Below are 24,405 nucleotides of genomic sequence, written 5' to 3' on the forward strand. Positions count from 1 at the left end.
GAAGCATAAATAATACATTGCTCCCATGATTTGCAATGCATGACTGAGCATAGTTAGGGTCAGAGCGAAAGGAATGTTGCCAAGTCATATTGTGTCAGGCCCGACTGGAAGTTTTGTGCTTCGAAAAGTCAAGCCATTGATACAAAGTCCCTGGAGTGACAGTTTCCTGAGAAACAGCATCTTTTTTTTTGCACTGACGACCTTGCGCAACAAAAAACATTTTGTTTGATAAATGGTATTCTGTGCATTGCGGGCAGCAGTTGAGCCTTACAAACCATATCACATTAAACACTTGAGCACAAATACCTGTTTATTTGGTCTTCCCTGAATATCCTTCTTCTCTCACTTTTCTTTATGACTGCAACCAAACTGTCACATCTATTAAACAAATCAGCTGCGTAAAGACTGTGCACATGTAAGTGTCCAACACAGATGAGTATAGCCTCCTTTTGGTGAGGAGAGGATGTACATTCCAGTTGTGGCTTTATAACATTTGCCTTTCATGACTTTCACACAGAATGGACGGAGCTCTTTCCTGTTTCTGTTATAACAGAACGTGGAGCTGACTCTGTTGTACCACGTCTTAAAACTTGTAACTAGTTATGCAGATAAGCAAGCTTTACCCTACAGATTAATATTTGACCTGCATAAGGGCTTGTACTTTGGTGGGGTACCAAAGAAATGATCTCACGCACAAAAAAAACAACGCAGTGACTTTGAGGTCAGGGGGCACAGGGAATACCTCACATTCAAGTGAAGAATACTGATTCACAAATGGTGCAACCAGAGATTATTGCTATGGCTACAGGTTTTATGCTCACCAATATTACCTCCCCAGATCCTATGTAAACTAAATCTATAAACATGATGTTCTTTCTAGACCAGATCCTCCAACAAAATGTAATCAACTGCAGTCTGTGTCTTTATGTTTGTATATATATGTATAGGCTCACAATATGCAAATATCAGAGAGTCTGTTCTCCAGAGGAGCATCAGTGTGTTTTGGTATTGAGGTGTCATCGTGATGGTGAATGATGTGACAATGTTTTCATTATGGATCCCCCTCAACCCTTCGCTCCTGCAACTCCCATCCTCGCTCCCAAACAAGAGGCTGGAATGTTGGGTTTCCATGACGCTAATGAAGTAAAAACCTGGCAATGTGTTACTGGCAGCCTCAGAGCAGCTCCTGATCCGCGGCCTCCTTCTCATCAGGATCAGAGTCTGATCCCCCTGTAGCCTTCATTCACCAGGGCTTATTATGCCCAGGAATGTCTCTCACTCTCTCCTTCTCTCATAACCCCCACTGAAGCAGGGAAGTGGGGTGCAGGGGTAAATTTGGGACAAATCCCAAGGGAGAGTACTACCCCATATAACACACAACCCCCCCACCCCATAGCCACCAAAACTCCTCCCCTATCACTTCTTACAATCCTCCCACCACTAACCATCACACATGGACAAAGACGCATACACACAACCTCCAATCCTTCTTTCCCGTGCAAAGTGAAAAGCTGCCATTGTGATTTATTGTTCCATAAATGCCTCATGAGGCAGGCCCATGAGTTGACCAGTCCCACTGTTTGCTTGTGGCCCCAGGGACAATAGTGAGTTTTCGGAACTTAAACAAGTCCTCAGTTTTCCCGTCTTCCCTGGGGAAAGCGGATCAACCATCCCAGCAGCTTGACCATTTTCAGATCGCTAATATTTGCAAATTGAAACACCCTCTGTCGTTTCACCTTTTGCCTTGGAATTTTCCTCTCCAAACCTTCGTTCTCATCCTAAGCATGGCAATACGACTGCTGAAACAAAGTGTGCTACTCAGATGTCCCTTTAACCGGCCCTTCCTGGTGGGAACGAGTCTTTTTCCTCTTTGTGTCTCGCCCAGAATGGCAGTTGAGGGGTTAAATAATCAGTCTCTGTACATTATCCTGTGTCCTGCTGGGCTGGTGGACGCAACCATAATGTCTTGCTAATTAGCCTCCATTTAGGATGGTCCAATAGGCCACACAACAGCCATTGAAGATTGAAGCCCATGGAGCTTTGCAAAGGAAGACCCTCTGTCTCGTGGGCATTCATGGTTTAGGCTCGTCCTTAATAAACCTCCAGCTTGCCCAGGCTTGATGCCTCCAGGACTTGGGATTCAGTTACTCGGTTGATGAATGGGGTGTATAGCCTATGTGGGGATGATTTAGGCCATTGTGTGTGTTTTGTCATTGAAAGGATAATGTCCATAAATGGGATCTAAACTGACCAGGACCAATTAAGGACTTAGGGGTTGAAGCGCCTCATTGTAAACTTTGACCCTTATCAAATTATTGTGGTTTGGGGTCTCCATGTAAGGTTGTGAGAGATAAGGTCTTTGGGAACGCTGGGTTCTGCTTCCCGTAAAGGATAAACACCGTCAGACATTTAGTAAAAGGAATATATAAAAAACATTTTAGTCTTTTGTTCTTAATTGACACACCGTGATGTGTGTTTTCTTTGAATGCAGACTTTCTCTTAAGTACTTTAATCTAGATTTTGTTTAAATTGAGCCTGTGGAAATGGGGGGAAACACCATTGAAAAGGTTTGTGATGGGAACTGAATACAAGAGTACATGTCATGCCACTACACAGCACAGTTTTTCTCCTTTGCTCATGATTCTGCAGGTGCAGTCATTTTTCAAGTGACAGAGTAATCAACATAGAGAATGAAAGGCTATGTGAATTGATTGTAGAGAAGCATTGAGTCTCACTTTGAGGTATGGTTGTGCCAGAAGCGCACTGCTGGCCCTTTTCCTGCCTCATGGGGAGTTGGGCAGCTGAAACAGAGGGATGAGAGGCTTTCGTCATCAAAAACCACTAGGTCCTTGGCACTAGAAGGAGCTGTGCATGACATCTGATGAAGATGGATGAAGATGGTCGCTATGGTGAAGGATAGGACTCTCCAGGTCCTGTGGAGAAGCTTCTGGCAAGCTAGAAGCAAAAGGGCATGTTGGCAAAGAGTAGTTCATGTGGTAATGGGATTTGTGCTTGTGTTATGTAATCATTTTGGTGTGTCTGGAGTTTAAAGTTGACTTGATTAGTTTGTGTGTGAATCTTTGGTGAGTGCTTGATGTACACCAGGAATTACCTCTTGACCTCTTCTCTGTGTTACATCATGAAGTTGTTGCACCTCACCTAATGCCATGTAGCACATTATGACAGCTGTGTTTCATTATTTGAGGTAAAAACTGGGGCTGTCTTCTTACTGAGTAAGTAAGGTTGAAACAAATGTGTACAAAACACGTGTTCACTTATTTGACAGTTAATGGGTGAGCTTTTGCCCACATTGTTTGTTTTTTTTCCCCCAGCACCTCATGCTGAATGTTTGATTACTGTTGTGATGTTGTGACCCGTTGGTCAATGTGAACTTGTCACCTGCTGGTCAGTTGGCTGGATTTCCGGGTCAGGCCTCAGCTAGCATTGTCATGGCGGCCACACAGACCCAGCATTATTAGCCCCACTGGCGGCACTATTTGTCCCACTCCAAAAAAGAGGGCTAATGAATAAAAGAAAAAATGGTAGACAGCTAAAGTCTTTCTGATCCCCCTTTCCATGAAGGGGTAATCCAGGGGTGATCGTCAGCACAAAATGTGGCTTTGACTGCCTGTATCCATTCTTTGTGTGTATGTGTCTGTGTGTGTGCCTATGTATGTGTCTATGTTTGTGTGTGTCTGTGTGTGTGTGTGTTTTCTGTTATTCTGCCATTATTTACTAGAAAGTTGCAAGGAGATCTGACCAAGGATAAACCCATTAATGCACAAGACTATGATGAACACATTTAACACATGAAATGATAACAACCTGCCAAACCGCCTACTACTGTATATATTTAGTGAGATTAAAGCCAAGGACCGGAACATATTTTAGTCAAAATAACAATTATGTTTGTCTGTGCGTGTTTGCATGAGAGAGGAGCAGATGCGTCTCCCTTTGCCTCGCCATTTCCTTCTTTTATGAGTCATCTTTGGGACTGTGTCAGAACCCTGTCACAGTACCCTGTAGTACTCAGTGTTTCTGATAAGTAGTAAAAAAAACACATTAACTGTATTTAATGCGTTTTCTCACTTATGACGTCAGTCCTCGACCATGCCACCAGCACAGTATCAAGGTTACTTAAGACCAAAGTGCCTTTTGTCCCTTTGTAAATGGCCGTGACTCACTGTTAGTAAAGTCTCAACTAGTACACAGAACCGCATACCTGAGATACCCTTGTTTTGTTTGGTTAACTGACTAACTTAATTGCAGGAAGAGCACAGTCAATCATGTTTATTTATGCACTTAGCTTTCTTGTCAGCACCATTTTACTTCTGTGAGTAGGTTTGCCAAGTTGTGTGCAATCCCTCTGCCATCTCTGCTTTATGGTGTATTTGCCCAGACGAACCATGTATTGCTACAGTGTTGACCAGAACTGCCGTGGATGGGTGGCAGTAGCCTGACATGGCTGCCATGGTCACTCTTCCAACTAACAAAACTGGAATGTCATGTGGTAATCCTGTTTCCAATGAGGTCGCACCATTCATTTTAAAGCAGGAAGGTTTTTTTAAATAACTGAGCTCAGGGTCCAACCTGCTCAGGCTTTACAGCACATGATAAAGCCTCTGTGCTGAAGTGCAGTACAAGCCCCATAAATAACATTTTTCCGACTGAAGACACAATTCATTTGCAAGCATGTTACGTCTATCCATACATGTGGCAAGACACAATCCTTATTTAAAAAGTGCAACTCTATTCCATAGCTGTCACATTTGCAGTGGTATCTGCAGTAAGGGCTTGGTCCTCTACTCCACAATACAGCTACACTTATTACAAGGTAGATTGAATGTAACTTAAATGATAGCATGAAGGAATCAAAGTGTTGCGACTTAAGGAGGTTGGGTTTACCTTAATTGTCAGAGTAAACGTGTAGCTTTGTAACTTTCCAGAGCACCAGGACTGCCTTCATCAGGCGGTCCACGAGCGTCTCGGGGAGCTGCTGCGAGTCCTGAAGGCCATTATCAGCAAACACCAGAGCCTCAACTCGGTGGACATCCTCAGTACAGCTGGAACCGTCATCGCCACGGTCAAAGGTGAGCTATGATGACCAGATCTCCCTTAAACACATACACAGACATAACTCACAGTTTTCCTGTAAAACATACCAGCTACTCCTCCACTCTTCCTTTGGTCTGTTTTCTGTCTGCTAATCTAATCCTCCTTTCTGCCTTGACAGTTTTATCTACTGGACATCCACTATTACTGTGTCCTCTCTCTCACACTGTCCTCCCAAGTTTTAAAAAGAACCTCCCAGGGAATGTCTCTGGGTAGTTTTCGTATAGCTTCAAAGCAGTGCAGCTCTTCAGAAGTCACTCCAGTGCTTAGAATGCAGCAGCATGTGTTTCAAACCCCATACAGAGAGTAAGAAAATAATATTTGGGAGTCAGATACCTGATTCAAGAGGCAGGGGGAAGCGGGTGTCCTTTGTGCTTTGTCTGCCCGTCCAAAGGGAACTACACTGAGGAATCCTATTCAATCTCTCATTCTCTGAGATTATGATCTGGCATGCAGGTCAATTCTTAACTTGGCTGCCACACAAGAATCCCCTGAGTATACCTCGTCTCAATTTGCATTGCAAAGAGGGGCATAGAGGGGCTCCATAGCTTTTTGAAAAGCTTTCACTTAATAAGAATGGTGACATGGTGAAGTGAACAAAGCCAGAGGAGGCTCTGCATACGAATGTAGCTTACCTTCACTGAAATATTTGGAATGAGTCCACACACACATGGGTGTGTGCATGTGTGCTATAAACAGTGATTAGGTGCATGCAAGTCTCATCTTTCGCGCAGTAGCTTGATAATTGTTTGGCATTCAAACATGCTGATGCACAATAGAGGCACAGAATAGGAACTTTTTTAATAAGGAAGCCTTAGATTTGACACCCTAATGGTTGTTCTATAAAACACTTTGATTTAGTGTTATTGCATTAATGAGTGGAAGGATTCTTAATAATGTAGATTAAAATCCAGCTGTTTTTTCCAGACCTGTCTTATATATAGCAACTAATTTAAGGACACCAGTATTAGTGATATCTCTGAACAAGTATCTTTTCATAATTATGTACTGTGAAGCATGCTGTAACATCTTTTCTGCCACTAGGTGGCCAGAATTGCTCACTTCCTGACACTAAAACAGTGACATGGTGTTATCAGCTGTACACTTGTACAAATACTTTTCACTCTCAAATCTGAAAGCTGAAGATGTCAAATGTTCTTATGCCATTATTTATTCTTTCTAGTGGAGGATGCATTGCATTTGTACTTCATTAAACTCTCACATAGACCCCAACACCAGTTCAAATACTTGCTCATACAGTTTGTCACTTCCTCAATCCTTACATATTACATGTCCAGTTGCTACACCTTCGCATCAGTCTTTATTGGAAGAAAAGTTTCTTAGAACTGTATTCTGCGTAGGACTTTGCAACTGATGAGTGTTTCGACAGTGTTGAGGTTTTCCACTGAAACAATACCATTTTTCCCCGATGATGTAACTTCCACGTTTGGACCACTGGTTGGGGCCTGAGCGAGTTCTGGCATTGTATTCCAGCAAGTCTCAGGATGTCCTGTTGGGGGTAGGGGGCTGGACAGAAGAGGAGATGTAACGACATAAGAGAGTTGCGTACTTTGAATGGTGGTGGCTACAGTAGCTGGGCTGGGGCTGAAAGAGGCTCCCAGGACCCCGTGGACTTTGAAACCTGTCAAAATCCTTTTTTTTTTTTTTTTTCTTTCCACCTTTCCGACAGAGCCATAACACTTCCTGTGCCTGATTCAGAGAGAGGGGATTTTACGTTGAATATCTTTCTCCCTCATGTGCTCCTTTTGCTGGATGGAGGAACATACTGTTGGATTCCCTCAAGGACAGCAACGTCTTCTGTGGCATATTTAATGTGTTTGGACAGAGAAATCGCAGTTTTTGTCACACCAGAATAGTCGCTGCTAATTGAGATGGCTTATTTTGTTAAACAGGAGGAAGGAGAAAGCTTTGAGGTGGGTAATTGTTAGTTTTGTTATTGTAATAGAGCATTACCTCTCTGACAGCTCTTTAAGACCTGGATGCAATGAGTAATGGCTACTGAGGAAGCATCTTTGTATTTGGTAGGCTTTGATAGGTGAGTGGTCTTCGGTTTTCATTATGTGGTGCGTTTGTGGGACGGCCTGGTTAGAAAGTGAGTGAGGACACTGAAGCAGCCTGTCTGAGAAACATCAGACAAAGCTTGATAACCGAAAGCAGTAGGTTTTCTATTTAAAATGTCTGCTCCGTTTGAACTCTAGAAATCTCCATTGTTCTAATGGAAAGGAAAGACTGAGGAAATCATGGAGGCAGCAAAGTGGTCAGTGACATCACTGATTTATTGCTTGGTGTTTGGTCTCATTTTCTGAGCATCTCTCTCCCAGTTTATTTTCTCTCTGCTCAGTCAGGACAGGAAGTTTATTGTGAAGACTGATTACAGCCGTATTTACACTGGTGTTTTTCCCCTATTCTGTCCTCAGTCATCACTGTGTTTAGACTTACAGCAGGAAACTACTGCCTTTCCAGATTACAGCCAGATATACACACTTGCTGTCCTTTCAGATCTTTTCTGATTTGAAGTTAAAAGTTGTTTTTGGATGCCTTTGAGGAACCCTTCAGTTTTGAAACAGTGCAGCATAGCTCAAAAGAGATTTTCACTGACTCCATCCTTGACGTCATGCACAGGATGATGAATCATACCATGTAATTCATGCTTTAAACACAGCCATATCAATGGCGCCAATGGAGGATGTCTTCAGTATGCAGGGTTTAGGTTTGCTACCAGGGCTTGACTCAATCCTACTTCATCACAATTTGACAGGGGTGAACTTTAAGGAGGTGAACGAAGAGAACAAACAGAAGCTTTTTGGAGAGATCTACACGGCTATCGACACATTGGCATTCACCTTTGGCAATGTGTAAGTATGATATCATTACTGTGATTGGAATTCCCACACATCAAACTGCTGACGAGTTCACGCTATGTATTCTTGATCAAGGGCAGCTTTGTTTCAACTGTATTTGTTCCCTGTCGACATCATTATTTTAGATCAGTCAGTATTTATAAAGCACATTTTGAAATGCAAGGCAGAGAAAGGTGAGGTAACATAAAAACATGAATAAATAGCTAATATCACAAGAACAGGAAATAAGAGGAAAAGATCAAACTGAGCCTTAAAATAGCAAATAAAAAAAGAAGAATTGACTAGATAAGAAATGAAGCATGTCTGTGTAACTACCAGGCTGACAAATATGTTATAGATTTTTTCATTTTAGCTTTTAAGGGGCACTCGACTGACTTTACACATGGGGCTTTAAGTTAAAAAATAACCCTGATGATGTCAGTCATGCATTATTACATCTTTAAAACACCAAATCTTCAAAAACTGTAGCCTTCTCATGTTTTTGGTGCTTGACCTATCCCAGAGATAAACAGTCAGGATATCCTGGCCTCTGCTGCATTGATTTAGACTATACTTTTTTTAATCTGTCTTTCATGACAGATTCAAGTTCCCCCCAACTTAATGGAACACTAAAATACTAGAGTACCCTTTAAACACATTTTTAAACCAAAACACAATGATGATTGGAGTTATGTTTTTAATTGATTCCTGCGTATTCTTTCTCTGATCAATTTCACTCTTTCTCAAGTCATTCTGTTGATTTGTGTCTGTGTGTTTTTTTTTTTTTTTTTTACCCCAGAGTGTCTGACTTCCTTATGGGAGATGTAGAGAATGGATCAGTGTTGGGGCTCCCCCTGACTAAGAGAAGCAGGGTAAGAAAAGTTCAAGCAGAATTCAGAGGTGAAGCGAGCACAGTTTGCGGGTTAACGCATGCGCTGAAATGCACTCAGCAAATGACAAATTGATGTTATGTATTGGTCTTTTCCTGCTGTAAGCTGTATACGCTGCTCTAAAGAGGAAGTGCGTCTCTGAAAGCCTTGTTTTAAGCACAGTGTACCGTGCTTTGAGAAGGAAATTCATCCTCAATGTAGATTTTTCATCTTTTCATCTGTCTGGTTTTCAGTCTTTTGAGAACCTCTGCGTGGAATCTGGAGGATCCGGTCCCGAGAAAGATGATCCACCAGGTAAGATGGATCTCTAAAACACACAGCCGCTGTACTATGCTGTACTTGTGCTGCTCGGTGAAAGTGTCGGGTGAAACTAATCCCAGCAAAGCACTTGGGGAAAAAAAAAAAAAAAAAAATCTTCTTCATAGATCAGTCCTAAGCTGACCCACTGTTGCTGCCATATGTGTGTTATATTGTTTGTACTGCATCACTGCTATTGGAGTGTTTGTGGGGTTTTCTGAGGTATGAGCACAGCTAGTCTTGATGACTAGTGGCTTTAACCACTTTCAAATACAGCCAGCAGCCAGTCTCCTGTCAGCTGTACTTAGCTTCAAATGGTATTAGCTCATATCACGCTCACCCAAGGTCAGTGCAGGCTTTTCTCGCTGACTCACAGTCACAGATGTTGCCAACTTTACACCGATGTAGTATGTCCAGCAGCAGTGGCGAGAGTCGTGTTTCATGGCGGTGGGTTGCTAGAAGTCATGTTTAAGCCCATCTTCTATAACCTCCCTTGTGCGGTTCCGGTGGTTTTCACAGGGCCGTCTCCACCGGTTCGGGCAGAAGAGGTGGACAGGACACTGCAGCGGCAGGACACTGGGGTGGAGTCAGCGCTGCTCTACGCCAAGGCCTGGTCCAAGTACACCAAAGAGCTGCTGGCATGGGTGGAGAAGCGTCTCAGTATGGGTGAGTTAGTTAGGGAACAGGTGGAGGGATACATGCAAGAGTATTTCTGACAGCAGTGAAGTAGCACCTATCACACTGTCAGCTGTCATGTGTTAGTGTCATGGAGCATGTACTTAACTTTAGGACTTCAAATTATACTTAAGTATAGGTGGTCATGTCAGGAAATCTTTATGAGATGTTTTCATGCACATGTCTCACATATTTAGGGTCTCAATCATAGCCCAGGATTACAAACCACATTTTGCCTCGAAGGGCTTTACAACCTGCACGGCATACGACACTCTCTGCCCTTCAAACAACGAGACACCCACAAAGTGTTATCATGCTCGAGGTTGAGTGTGCAGTGTGAGAGCTTTTGTTCGGCACATTGGTTAATGAATGGTTTCAGTCTAATAATTAGTCACTTGGCCAGTCAACACGGTGACACAAAGCTCTCAGTCAAGCTGTACAGTACATTTGTTATCAGGCAAACATGCATGTTGTTTGTTTAACACATCCCCCTGGTTAATGCTTTATTTACTGATTAATTTTAGAGATTTGTCTCATGACTAAAGGACATTGTGTGATTTAATTTGAAAATGTTTACATTTCTGGGGGGGTGTTTGCAGATATCGAGTGTGCGAAGAGTTACGCCAAAATGGCTGAATCTGCCAAGACGCTTGCAAGTCAGCAGGTGAGTAGATGTTGCAGCTGATTTGACTGCACGTTATAGCTGCCCTGTCACCTTTCAGCTGCTGGGGATTGACGTTCACACTTCCTCCTCCTCGTTTAAGGAATTCATGCCTTTCTGTGAGACCTACATGACTGCTTTCAAAAATGACGTTGAATACAGCCAGCTGGTACTTCACACTGCAGCCGTGCTCCAAAGCAACAAATTCATGCAGGTAATCCAACAAAGCAAAAAATGCGTTTCAGAAGTTGTTTTGTAATGGAAACAAAAGGACTGACTGACTGTGTGTGGGGTTTTTTTGTGTGTTTCTTTGCAGCCTCTTCTAGCCAGAAAGAATGAGCTGGACAAACTCAGAAAAGAGGTCAAGGAGCAGTGGCAGAGAGAGCAAAAGAAAATGGTGAGTTGATTGACATAAAGGTTGCATTTGTAGAGGGCCACACGCACAAATGCATACAGAATCTTAAGTTGTTCCACTGACCTGGGGACTCCATTCAAGAGTGCTCTTGAAATGCCACTGCCTGGTTGTACACATGCATACAAATGGTTTGTTTTGCCATGTAGTCATGCAGGCTGCTAGGAGCATCACTCTGTTCTGTCAGTGACGGAATAAGCATCATTATCTAAGCTAATAACACTGGAATTGGTCATGACAAGTCACTTATTTTAACCTTCACTTCCTGTGTATACCACTGAAAATGTAGGTACTGTGGATGTGGATTCCTTTTACTGGAAAGATGTAGTGGAAGATGAACCACTGTGTGTGAACTTAATGTGTGTGTGCATCTCCAGCATGAGGCAGACAGCGCTCTGAGGAAGGCTCGGCTGCTGCAGGCCCAGCGGCAGGAGGAGTATGAGAAGGCCAAGGTTTCCACCAGCCGCCTGGAGGAGGAGCAGATTGGAGGAGGAGGAGGAGCGGCTGCAGCCAAACAGCTAGAGAAGAGGCGCAGGCTGGAGGAGGAGGCCCTGCAGAAGGTACAGCACCTCCTCTGTTGGACCTGTGGTGTATTATGGATTTCTATGGGCCTTGAACTCATCTTAGGTTTTTTTTTTTAATGTTCTACTGAATTCAATTTTTGTTTGTTTGTTGATTCCAGCTACTTTTTTAAGTAAGAGTTAAGTTTTTTAAGTCACTCAGCAGCATAGATTTTACAAGACCATTGTGAAAAAAGAATATCAGCGTCCACGGAGGCTTCATGGCCACATTTAGCAGCAAGCACACACACAAAACAGGAACCAGGAACAGGAACTCTGTGTTGCAGCACTTTGTTGACATTTATCAGACATTGAAAGCACAGGGAGACAGAAAAGGCATGGAAAGGCATAACAAGGATTCTGGGCCGGACTCCACATTATGTCATCGCCACATAGCAGGCTCCCCAGAACCCAAACACAATGGCAGTTTGACTATTCAAAGTGCGCACTGTCAATTAAACTGTAGCTAGCTGGGTCAGAGTGTGTGTAAGCTGTTACATTTGTTCAGGTCTTATTATCAGCTCACATTGTTTTCAAACAAGCAATACAGGAGTTGGCAGAATGACAGATGACAATCAGTCAATCAGGCTTAAGGAAATTGTTCTCCTGTGACACTAAAGATGGCGGCTCATTCCCAAGACCATTAGCCTCTCCCATCACTAATGCCTCATTCTTGTAGCACCGGTCTGAGCTGATGCATTCGTCAGCTGCTCACCACGTCACTTACATATATAAACCTGCTTTATCCAGAGTTAAATCCATTTTTTTTTTTTTTAACTAATCAGAGAATTGAGATGAATTGTCTTCTGCGTGTTGGCAGGCTGAGGAGGCCAGGGAGCACTGCAAAGCATGTCAGATTGATGTTGGGGTGAAGAGAGTTGATCTGGCCAACACCAAGAGTGAGATCATCACTCAGATCCGAGAGATGGTCTCCCAGTGCGACCTCACCCTCAAGGCTGTAAGTTCTTACTTTTGCTTCAAATATTTAGCAGACATCAATAATGTCAGTCCGACTCAAGTAACAGAAATGGTGCACTGCATCTTGGACAGACTGATAAGGAGGCACTCAGCACCGATACCCAGTTAATGTTGTTCGCTCCTTGTTTCAGGTGACGGTTAACTGGTTCCAGCTGCAGCAGGCCCAGGTCGTGTCCCTCCCTGTCAACCACCAGAGTCTGTGTGAAAATGCCAAACTGTACGAGCCGGGCCAACGCTATATCGACTTTGTCAAGAGTCTACCCACTGACGGGCCTCGCCTGGAGTCCCATTCGTTTGATTCAGCTGTCACACAGAACACAGGGTGAGACTGCTGCTAAGAAAGGGGCTTCGAGAACTGACAAACATTGTTATCCTTATGTGCAATCTGCAAACGGCAATAACTTTATCACAGTAAGGCAGTCAGCGCAAATCTAATCTCAGTCCATCGTATTATTGAATCGGTAGAGTAAGCTGCAGGTTGTGAACCGTGCTGGAGGATGAGCTTTGAATTAAACAAAGGTTCGATGTTTACTATGGAGGGATTGTGCTTAAATTAAACTGTCAGCCCCCTTCGTCATTTCCTTGATTAAAATCTGAGAGAGCAAACACAAACACTGATAAGTGAGTTATTTTTGTAGGACAGATAAAGTGGTGGGACAGATGGTCCCAGATAAAGTTGGTTTCATTTCAGTATTTTTTATTCATTTGAAAATTCCAGTTAATTAGTAAAAAGTTTATCCCTCCACATGAAGTGTTGACAGTTATTTGTATATCAGCGGCTTAAAGCTTGCATCATAGCATTCTGTAGGAACATGAATATTTATTTATGGTAAACAGTGGTCACAAATACAGTGAAATTGAGTGGTGTGTGTGTGTGTGGCACTGTAGACCTCATTGGTGAGAGGTGGAGTGATTGAGTGAGCAGGCTTGTTTTGGAAAGCGTAAAACAATTGGGTTGGCCAGAGCTTCCTGCGGAAATAGCTGTGGTCACGGGAGAGAGGAGCTGGGGCGGTGGGCTTACCATCAGTATCTCTAAACCTCTGTAGAGGTTTTCAGTAGCCACATGGTGGCCATTTTACAGTTGGGGCAATTTTTAAGCACCCAGTGCTTGTGAAGGCTTTTGTCAGGAGTAAATAAGTTTCCTTTTGAGAGAGTTTTGTTGACACAGGTTGGTGGTCACGCACACACACACACACACACACACGCACACCCCCCCCCCCCCCCCCACACACACACACACAGATGGAAATAAGAGAGAGCTTTGTTCTTCCTTAGTTTTCTCCCTCTACCCCCGAGCCCCCAACTCTGATCCCTCTGATCAAAAGAATTCAGCTTGGAAGAGAGGAAATGAAACTTAAGCACACACACAAACACACACACACAGACACACACACACACATATATATATGCTCACGTGCATCCACAGCATTGGTCTTCAAAAGGTTAAATATAGACCGCTGACCTACATACTGTACATTGTGAGATACAGTGGGATACTTTTGTTAACAATGGCTGGCATGGTTTTTACATCAGTAAGCCTATCTGAGTGTCTGACCCTTAATTAAGTCTTTGATGCTAAGATGGGGCTACTCTCCTGATATCATGATTATTCAGGAATCTTTTCAGCACTGATGGAATAAGTCAATATACTTGGCGACTTTGATACAGCAGTATAGAAATAACAGATACAGATCTTATTTAAAATGACCTGAAAAGAGGAATGTTGTTACGTCTCCTTTGCCCTGTTAAAGGCTGTTAATGAGTGGAGTTTATCCATATTCAGATTTACGATCTATGGATAGAGGGTTATTTTCTGAGGTTATATTATATGTAGAGACAAAGTATTGGACATCCAGAGGTTAGTATCAAATAGCTCAAAAATGTGTGTTGCTTAAATCTTGGTATCTTCGAACCACTTTGAGTTCACAATCAAAAATCTTATTTTCATTCCACCCTTTCTCACCCTAGGATGCCTTTCAACAAACGCTCGCTAAGCGGCAGCCACTCGTCCCACAGCAACCTGTCACAGGCATCTGTGTCCTCTGACCTCCTTGGTGCAGATGACGTGGACAGTCCCGTCAACGCTCAGCATGCCAAGATTGCAGAGAGGCGGTCCAACAGTAGCACTGACATCCAAGGTATGCAGGTTGAATTTCTAAAGGTATCATTTTGCACTACTTAGCAGTCGTAGAGTGCAAATTTTATTGTGCAGCAGGCAGAGATAACAGCTTCCGTGTTGCCTTTAGCCTCAGCTGAAGCCAAATGCAAGACAAGCTGCTTCATGAACAACATGTACAAATAGTATGAAGTGAAAGGTGAAGGTAACAGAAGCTTTAAACTCTAAACTAAATGGGTTCACAACTTTAAGGTCCAGTTAAGTGGAAAGATAGCAGTAGTAAGCTTCATAGATACTCAGTACTAAAGATTAAGAAGGGCCACTTAGCTAGTACACTCTGCAGGTTGATAGGACATTCAGGTTGTGTGTTGGTGTATGTATGTGCATGTGTTGTTTCAGATATTGATGATATCTTTCTGACATCACATGATGTCAGAAGGAGTTTCACTACTAAGACCAGTCTAGTTATGACTAACGTTAATTTCAAGTAATCTATCATTTTAATTGGAAACCAAGATTTCAGTAATATTACTATTTTTTAATGTAAAAGTTGCAAGTGAGAGTGCCGTAATACTGTACCATGACTTTAAGTGTTGTAATTTGTTTTTATGCAGCACTTCGGATTCAGGCCTCATTTCGGCCCTGGGCCTCGTCCAGCCAGGGTGGGGGGATGTGCAGCGACTCGGAGAGTGCCGGAGGGAGCAGCGAGTCCCGCTCCATGGACTCACCCACTGCAAGCCCAGGTGAGACCGCTTCAGCTGTACTCTTGTGCATCAGTCTTTACATACTTTGACATTTGTGCTATAAACACATTTGCCAAGCTCTTATGTTTACCATCCAGAAAGGCAAATTAACTGTTTCCCTGAGTTGTTACACGACTACTAGCTCTAAACATCAGGTGCATCAGTCTTATGTCATTGATAAAGAAACAAAAGTGGGAAATTTCCTCAGTGCTGACTGTCTTAAGTACCCAGGCTGGGGCCTGGAAGCATTTGTTTAAGAGCTTGGTGCTCACAGAACTTTGTTGCTGTGTTATCTCATGATCAAGTGGCTTAATAGCTGCTGACAGTGGTGCCTCTTTGTTGAACATTATCATGCAACTCTTAGTCTATAACGCACACAAATACAAAAAAATATGAGTGTGATGCAGGTTGGGTCAATATCAACGCTTCCTCTTTTGCTATACAACAGTACATATGTGTGACAGTGTAATGTCCCTGTACAGATCTTCTTCCTAAAAAGCAGCATGTGGCAGGTCCTCCAGTGTTTGCAAAGGACAGTTTCATTCACATTAGTGTCAGTTAATGTATGTGCTCTCTTATCAGGTGTGCTACTAATTGAAATATGATACAATGGATCTGTTGCAACCTAAAGACATCGTGTACACATACCATTGAATAATAGACTGATTGGAATTCTTGCCGACGTTTCAAAGTTTCTATTTTACCAGTAAGATCAGGATGAGTCATGTTATTTTTAGTGGAAACACACACACACACACACACACACACACACACATAAAATTGTCCATCCAACCCCCACAGTATGAATGGTGTAGGAGTTTATCCCTGATGAGCCTCGTTATAGGCTCATTAGAAAATCAACAGCATTACTAAAAGGCCTATTGGAAATAATTCATCAGTCAGCTGAGGTGTGAATCACCAACAATCCCCTATTGGAATTTAATTATCACCAAGATGAAGTCGACCACGCCTTTTCTTTTGGTGCATTAAAGAAAGCTGCCTCAGTCCAGGACTCAGTTCTGCTTGTTCCGACCATTCAGCTGCAAACCACAGGACACAAAAACAAAGACAAATGATCAGAATTGACTTGACATGACTGTGGGTGTGTGGACTTACTGGTGTGTCCTGCCTCACTGTTCAGGAGACTTCAAGAGGAGATTACCCAGAACCCCTTCCACTGGCACCATGTCGTCTGCTGATGACCTGGATGAGAGGGAGCCTCCCTCTCCCTCTGATAATGGTTAGTCAAACTGATCAATTATACTTTATGCCTTCATGCCTTTGTTTTTGTGGTATTCTTTTATTTATGCTACATTAACTACACTAGCTAACTTTAGATCTTCTGCGATTGTTAGTTACATTTTGTGTACTACCAGAGCTTCATTTTATCTCTTAATATGTATAATCTGTTATCTGTATGTCAGTGGGATTCAAATGTGTTCCCACAGCACATACAAGATGAAAAGACCATGGTCTCTAGTGACGTTTTGTGTCCTTTGTTTCTTCTTTCTCTCCCTCCGCTGTGCAGGTTTAAGTGAGATGGTGATTGAGACGGCCAGCTCCCCAGGTCCGTTTCGAAACACTCAGATGTCGAAGGCTGCTCAAACCCACAAGCTGAGGAAGCTGCGAGCGCCATCCAAGTGTCGTGAATGTGATGGCCTGGTGGTGTTTCATGGAGCAGAGTGTGAGGAGGTAACCTTGGTTTCTTTTCTTTTTTTCTTTTGTTTTAGAACTAACAGAACAAACCGAGATCCAATCATGGTCCTCTATTTGGACTTTCATTAAATGAAGTGACATTCAGAGTATTACAAGTTCAAGATGAACATTGCCAAAGTTTCACAATGGTTTCTTTATCACTCATGGTGTGCACAAATCAAACAAAAACAAAAGGGAAAGACCACCTCTACCCTCATCAAAACCTGTGAATAAAAGGGAGAGTTGAAACTGGCCACAAGCTCTCCTCAGAGACCAAACCCACCAGCTGGTCTCAGTCGGCGAACGGGCAGTGGAAACTGAAGACCTTTTGTTCATCTCCTGAGGAGTTGTCTCCATCACCTCTGTACCCCCCACCCATTTATTTTAGATCCAGTTTCTTTCCATATTTATTAGATACACTTACGATACACACAGCAGTAACAAAAAGTTTTTGTCTTTTTTAAAAGATCGGTTCTGTAATGCTTGTAGACGCATTGACAAGAGGATAATGTAACTCTGCAGTGTACTGGAATTGTTCCATGGCATCGGTTCAGAGGGTTACCAGTCATGAAGCGTTCCTCTTAGGCTTTTTGGTCTAAATCCATCTCTTCTATTTTGATCTCTGCTTTTTCGCATTGTGTTTAACTCTGTGCCTTTCATAACTGAGATCTGTGTCAACGTGTTTGCAGTGTTCGTTAGCCTGCCACAAGAAGTGTCTGGAAACCCTGGCCATCCAGTGTGGCCACAAAAAGCTCCAGGGAAGGCTTCACCTCTTCGGCATTGACTTCACGCAGGCAGCCAAGAACAGCCAGGACGGCATCCCCTTCATCATACGGAAGTGTACATCAGAGATCGAGAACAGAGCTCTCAACATTAAGGTACTTTGATGTGAGAGAGAGAACATTATTGTCAAATGAATAGTGGCTTTAATTGGCTTAATTGATCTAAAGAAATAACCATAATCAAGAAGAGGATTGGTAGTATAGGTGGCCTCTGTTTCACACCAGTTGTATTGTGTTTATGATAATGCTGGTCACACTTCAAACACTCTTGGCTCTGGTTGAATTGTGGCTGCTTCAAATGTCTTGTGTTTGCACTAATTCTCTTTAAATCCTTACACTGTATGATGTTTATGTGTCTTGCGTGTACCCTGTTAATGCTCTGCAGCTGTGGTAGTTTTGCCATGGCGAACCTGAAAATTGCATGTCATGTTCCTGTGCTTAATGCATTTTGTTTTTGTGCCGTGAAGGGTATCTACCGCATCAACGGTGCCAAGTCACGGGTCGAGAAGTTGTGCCAGGCGTTTGAGAATGGCAAGCACCTGGTGGAGCTCTCCGAGCTTTATCCCCACGACATTAGCAACGTGCTCAAACTCTACCTGAGACAGGTGGGCTGCTTTTGAAACCTTAACCTTAGTATGATATATATTGAGATTTTGTAAATTTGCTGACACCTGCAAAGAGAGTCATGCAGAAATCCGGACATGAGATGGTTAAAAGTGTGCTCCTCAGAACAAAGCCCGCTGCTGGATTTATTTGTCTTTTTATTTTTGGTACATAACTTCCACCTCTCATCGCCTAATCTCATTTCTAATTCTGTTCCACTTTGTCTATTTACTCACATATTTCAATTTTTCTGTTTATTATTAACTTCCTTTTTTCATTTATTTTTCTGGCTTCTTTTCCCCGTGTGTTTTCCTCTGCAGCTTCCAGAGCCGCTCATCCTGTTCCGCTACTACAACGACTTTATCGGTTTGGCCAAGGAAAGCCAGAGTATTATTGTGGAGGAACTGGAGGCTCTGCGGCTCAGTCCCACCCCAGTGGCTCCGGCCCAGGTCAGCGTGGAGCTCAACAGGGTCCTCTTCAAGATCAAGGACCTGCTGAGGCAGCTGCCACCAGCTCATTACAAGACACTACAGTTCCTCATCGAGCATCTGCACCGGTATGGCAGCCTCATTCAAATCACCCATAAAGCACACTGAGCGCATTATCAAATTGGTTATGTTACAAGCAGGGATGTGAATGTTATTCTTAGAGTAATTAGCCATTCAGCAGAGAAAAGATGGTTTTGAACAGGTCAGGAATGTTTTTCTCCTCCAGGGTGACAGAGCAGTCAGAGGAAAATAAGATGACAGCCAGCAACCTGGGTATCATCTTTGGCCCGACGCTGATCAAACCAAGGCAGGCAGATGCCGAAGTTTCCCTTTCCTCTCTGGTGGATTATCCGTACCAGGCCCTCATTGTCGAGCTCCTGATCAGACACTACGAGATGGTCTTTGACACCCCCCTCAGTCCACTGAGCAGCACCTCGCCCACAGAGACTGATGCCCAACCCCGACCTGACACCCGCCTGGCCCACCGGGAGAAGGAGCAGCAGCTGAGCAGGCACTCTAAGTCACTGGGAGACATTAAGGAGGTAATTAGTCATTAATTTCCATGCTAAAAGTGAGATTCTTATTTCAGTGGCATAGCACACAGCAAGATTTTACATCAATATCACATTCAGCACATTTGTCCATTTGTCATTTAACATTAAACGACAGATTGACCCTTTATTTTTTGTCCTTATTTCTTGTCTGTATTACCTTTACAGCAGAGTTCTAAGGTGTATAAGAGGCATTCCTCCATAATTCCTTCTTCCCATCTATTGGCGGAGGTTCAGGAGACTATGCCAAGCCTCGATGGAAGTGACTTTGAACCTGGTCAGTATTGTTACAAAGATACATAACCAATAGAAAGAGTTATTGTTAGGCCAATATTATAGAAATCATTTTTTTTCTGCATGCTGGATATTGTCAATGAATGTCATAGTTTCTGAAGTCAACATCATTTTATTTGACATGTCAATGTTTAACCTCATGTTAATCTCTCATTTAAAGCTGATGAAGTGGACTCAGAGACCTTCAATGGGGTGTTGTCATCAAGCATCCCAGAGGTTGTGAAACCTGGCGAGAGAGGCCTCTGTCGTTCTCAGCATGTGACCGTCACCAGGGTCCAGCTTCGACACCCTCGCAGCAAACTCCGGCCAGTGAGCGTGCCAGCTGAGCAGATACGCAGCCGGGGCCAAGTAGATGAGAACAACACCCGGAACAGCACTGACCAAGATGACAGAAGAGGCGGCAGCTGTGACCAGTCCATTGAAGAGGTGGACGAAACTGAGAATACAAAATTGCGAGTAGGCACACATTACCGGAGTACATTTATTGACACCCAGACGTTACGCAGAACTTGGGACAAACAGTACAAGCATGAAGTTGCTTCCAGAACTGTCAGGATTGTTGCCAGTTCGCCCACAGATGCAGCGGATGCCAGCAACTTATCAGCTTCTGTGCCATTGTCCTCATCAACCTTCTCCCTTGGAACTACGGGGGGCACTGGTAGCACCATCTACCCCAACAGGCCTTACACCATCGCAGTGCGACCCAGCAGGACTTTAAAACGGGAGGACAATGTAAACAAGTACAACCCCGTCACAACAGCTTTCAGGGCTCCCAGAACTCTCCTGCCTCCCCCAGGGACCTTCTACAAGCCCCCATCAGGGAGCAAAGCGAAAGCGCTGCAGAACTGTGCATTGGCTAACAGCGCTGAGGAAGAAGATGAGGAGGAGGAGGAGGAGGAGGAGGATGAGGAGGAGGAAGATGAGGAGGAAGAGTTGGGGATTGAGATAGAGGTGTCTGTAGATGAGCCTCTTGAGGAAGACATTGAGGGCGAGCAGGAAGCCATGTCTCAGTCTCCGAGCTCTAGCCCTGAGGAACTGGGCCAAAACCAGTCCAAACCAGTGTACCAGAGACTACGGCCTAGACGCCTCCAAGAGGTGGAACATCGAGAGGCTCATTTTGTGTGAGATCTAAAAAACAGTGCATGAACACGAACAGTCTGCCACATTCTTTTGGATGAAGAATAAGAAACATCTGCATGGACTCTGCCATGACAGTTTCCAGGTGTGCTATGATTGTGGGCACTGTGTGGACGATTATGTACCCTTCAGTCCGCAAAAGACAAACAAGATGCACTTAAAATGCTGTATATTTTTAACAAGATTCACCAATATTTCATTTAGCAATCGCTTGCTCAGTACACTCTGGCACCTGGTCAGAATATTTATAATTCTTTTTGAAACTGTGCAATGAAATTTTTATTTGAATATTTTGTACAAAGTTCAGGCTTAGTCTCACTATGTATGTTTATATACCAAAAAATGATGATGATGAAGTTGTTACAATAGTGCATGTAGCCACAATATTGAAAAAAAGTTTGGTGCACTTATCTGACATCAATCACTCGTACACTCATGTTAACCGTGAGTCCGAATGTTTTACACTGTTACATCTAGGTTATAATTAATCATTTTTGCTAATAACTTGTATATAAAGCAATATAATGACCTCTGTCACTCTATTTGGGTATCACCAGTTGCAAAGGGTATACATCCACTTGTTTTTATACTGCTGAACTTGTATGGTGTCAACTGAACTGATCTGAAAAGCTTTTAGAAATGCCGCTGAATTGTATAAAGGCATTACTGTATCTTTCTGATTTTAAGATAACATTTCTTAATAGCCAAAGCTGTTTTTTTTTTCTTTTTACAACTGAAATAGTTTATCAGTAACCTAAACCTTACAGGTTTTTTTTGTAAGTAATCGAAAGTGCATCATTTATTTAAATGGTATCTGTTTTTCATGGTAATGTACAAGGTTGACAGAATGTTGAAAAGTTCAGTGTACAAAAAAAACAGGTACATGAAAACAAACACCCTTTTGTAACTTATTAAAATATATCTGACAACTTCCAGCTTCCATGTTTTTTCCCTTTGCAGCAACTTTTAACAAAGAATTATTGCTATGATTACTGGAAGTTATGCAACGTTATTCAGCAACAAAAGCTTTATCCTCTTAGTGCAGTAAACCGTTACCAAGCAGTCTGACAGCCCTTGAATGTGCAGAGATGCTAACTTTTATTAAATTGTATCTGAAGTTAGCATCTTTATTCTTCAGCAGTGATAAGATTATAGCAGAGGGAGGATTATACAGTGTAACATAAGCCAGGTGGTTAGGTCATATAGGCCTCTACGAATGGATGAGAGTGTTGGCAGTCTCCCAGCCCTGAGAAAGGAGATTAAATCAATCTGCTTAACTATTCACAAGGTCTGGATTCTGTGTTAGCTGTGTTAGCAACCCCTTAAGGAGCGCTCGGTAGAATATGTGGTGTTATGCTTTATTTACTGGCTATCGATCTACAGTGGAAGCGTTCTTCTGAGGTAAGTGATGTGTTGTGCTAGACTACAACCGTGCTTTGAAATTTTGTCAGAGTAGTTAGAATTAGTGATGTGAAAGCCACAAAATTGCATAATCATTGTAAGTGACCCAGATGAAGGTTAATTTAGCTAAATGCAACAGGAATGTGTAATAATCTGCATTTTTAGGTTGTGACATTAACCATGAATAGTAGTTAGAGAATGTTTGTAGACTATGGAAAGGTGTGTAATCTTTATGCTGAGCATGCTGAATGTCTTGAGCTCTTGAACCGTATTACAGAGATATTACTTACCATCATTTAGAGCACTCACTGGATGAGTGGATGGATACCTCCATGGAGTTCATTCACACAATTTAGCTTTCCAAATCTAAATTATCTTTTGAAGTTCTAGATGTTTTTGTACAACATGAGGTAGCTGTACCTAGAGACCATATTGTGGACTGGTTGAAAACAGGTTTGCTGTTTGGTGCCAGCCCCTGCGGGGGTGAAAAGGGGGAGCCATGGGGGCAGGAAGACAGGTGAAACTCCTGCTGTGGAAGAACTGGACCGTCCGCAGGAGGCAGAGGGTAAAATCCTCTCATCTCTCCATTACATACTGTATTAGTCCCTGTGAGGGCTGCAGTGAGCTAAGATGCCTTCAGGTTGCCATTCTTTGCAGATGATACAGTCATTTTGTGAAAAAGCTTTTTTGTCCCATGGTCTATATTATGGAACAATGCAAAAACACTATAATGAACTACAAAACGACATCATAATAATAATAATAATTATTATTATTTTTACATTATCCAACCTTTTCTAATGTCCCTTTAATGCTTTTTAATACTTAGCCATTAGCAATGCTGCTCACTTGCAAAACTCATGGAAGTCCAAAGCCAGATTTCGGGGAATATTTTGTGAAGGATGATCAAGGAACTCTGTCACAATATTTTGAAAGCTGTCCTTTTCTCTTGTGACTTTTTTTTGTTTTTTTTTGTTCATAGGCCAACAAATTATATATGCATTGGCTGGAAGTCCACTTTTTTGCACCTTTTTCGTGCAATAGAAAATAATTTACTCACTGCCCCCAAACAACACACACACACACACACACACACACACACACACACACACACACACACACACACACACACACACACATATATAAATCTGATTTGCAAACTTTATTAGATAGTTTACAAGTTTATGCTGTGCTCTTAAACCAGGTGCGTTTCTTCATGGAGATCATGTGGCCTATTTTGCTGTTCATGGGACTAGTGTGGCTAAGAAGAGTGAATCCACTCTACCGTCAACATGAATGTGAGCAAACCACTCTTTACCAGAGAACATCAGAAACACTTAAGTCCACAGAGAGAGAAACATGATGTCCTGCGTGGTCCATGGCATCCTACTTCATAAATATTCAGAATCGACTTGTGTAAAGCACTGAAAGCCAACGCCATCTTCTCTACCTCAGGCCACTTCCCCAACAAGGCCATGCCCTCCACAGGGGTCCTGCCTTGGATCCAGGGGATCTTCTGTAATGCCAACAACCCTTGTTTTCAATACCCCACCCGTGGTGAATCTCCTGGTCTGGTGTCCAACTACAACAACTCCATGTAAGCATCACCCTGGGTTGGCACAGGGAGGTTATTCGAGGCCAGAGGTGTCAAATTCCTATTAAAATTTTGATCTGAGATGAAAGGGCAGAATTATATAATGGAGTCAAGGAGAATATTTTTTGGGTTCATTCGAAGCCTCAATGTGCACACACAATCATATATGACCGTATATGCTGTCAATCTGTTGTTAAACAAGACTTAATGTGTGTGATTTGTTATTGACCTCACTCCTCAGCTTGGCTCGGCTAAACTCGGATGCCCAGGAGCTTCTTTTTAATGACCCAGAGTTTCTGCAGCTTGGTCGTCTCTGGAGGGAACTGACTGCCATGAGTAACTTCATGGACACCCTGCGCAACCATCCTGAACAGGTCTCAGGTCAGTGCTCCAGTCTTTCATCAACAATACTGTTGAACATAATTGTCTGTAGAGGCAAACTGAGGTCAATCATGTTATGTTTTATGGTAACATATAGGATTTTGGTGTGGAATCATGAGGGATATGGACAATAAGTGTCAAGTGATGATTTTTAAAAACTTCACCATCATCTGG

General features: G+C 42.8%; 2 protein-coding genes across 5 annotated transcripts in view; both read left to right on the forward strand.

The window, feature by feature from the left end:
- Positions 1-21,786, forward strand: part of arhgap29a (Rho GTPase activating protein 29a) — a 32,552-nt gene extending 10,766 nt beyond the window's left edge. The window contains exons 3-23 of one of the 4 annotated variants that reach the window (XM_070986161.1): positions 4,947-5,090; positions 7,892-7,988; positions 8,773-8,845; positions 9,097-9,157; positions 9,680-9,826; positions 10,435-10,499; positions 10,600-10,710; positions 10,813-10,893; positions 11,286-11,468; positions 12,289-12,426; positions 12,578-12,768; positions 14,415-14,584; positions 15,177-15,305; positions 16,447-16,545; positions 16,834-16,997; positions 17,690-17,878; positions 18,250-18,387; positions 18,706-18,941; positions 19,100-19,415; positions 19,593-19,701; positions 19,879-21,786. In XM_070986161.1, the coding sequence (XP_070842262.1) occupies positions 4,947-5,090; positions 7,892-7,988; positions 8,773-8,845; positions 9,097-9,157; positions 9,680-9,826; positions 10,435-10,499; positions 10,600-10,710; positions 10,813-10,893; positions 11,286-11,468; positions 12,289-12,426; positions 12,578-12,768; positions 14,415-14,584; positions 15,177-15,305; positions 16,447-16,545; positions 16,834-16,997; positions 17,690-17,878; positions 18,250-18,387; positions 18,706-18,941; positions 19,100-19,415; positions 19,593-19,701; positions 19,879-20,843 (3,806 nt within the window). In that variant the 3' untranslated portion in view covers positions 20,844-21,786. Of the gene's footprint in view, positions 1-4,946; positions 5,091-6,884; positions 7,051-7,891; positions 7,989-8,772; positions 8,846-9,096; positions 9,158-9,572; positions 9,827-10,434; positions 10,500-10,599; positions 10,711-10,812; positions 10,894-11,285; positions 11,469-12,288; positions 12,427-12,577; positions 12,769-14,414; positions 14,585-15,176; positions 15,306-16,446; positions 16,546-16,833; positions 16,998-17,689; positions 17,879-18,249; positions 18,388-18,705; positions 18,942-19,099; positions 19,416-19,592; positions 19,702-19,878 lie in introns of those variants that run through there. The other 3 variants (XM_070986162.1, XM_070986163.1, XM_070986164.1) reach the window with 3 other exon arrangements.
- A 359-nt stretch (positions 21,787-22,145) lies between these two features.
- abca4a (ATP-binding cassette, sub-family A (ABC1), member 4a) overlaps positions 22,146-24,405 on the forward strand; it is a 33,828-nt gene continuing 31,568 nt past the window's right edge. Inside the window, exons 1-5 of the mRNA XM_070985670.1 lie at positions 22,146-22,256; positions 22,710-22,821; positions 23,461-23,554; positions 23,712-23,853; positions 24,092-24,231. Coding sequence (XP_070841771.1) covers positions 22,756-22,821; positions 23,461-23,554; positions 23,712-23,853; positions 24,092-24,231 — 442 coding nt within the window. The 5' untranslated portion in view covers positions 22,146-22,256; positions 22,710-22,755. The remainder of the gene's footprint in view (positions 22,257-22,709; positions 22,822-23,460; positions 23,555-23,711; positions 23,854-24,091; positions 24,232-24,405) is intronic.

Source organism: Chaetodon trifascialis, chromosome 18 (genome assembly GCF_039877785.1).
Source record: "Chaetodon trifascialis isolate fChaTrf1 chromosome 18, fChaTrf1.hap1, whole genome shotgun sequence".
NCBI lineage: Eukaryota > Metazoa > Chordata > Actinopteri > Chaetodontiformes > Chaetodontidae > Chaetodon > Chaetodon trifascialis.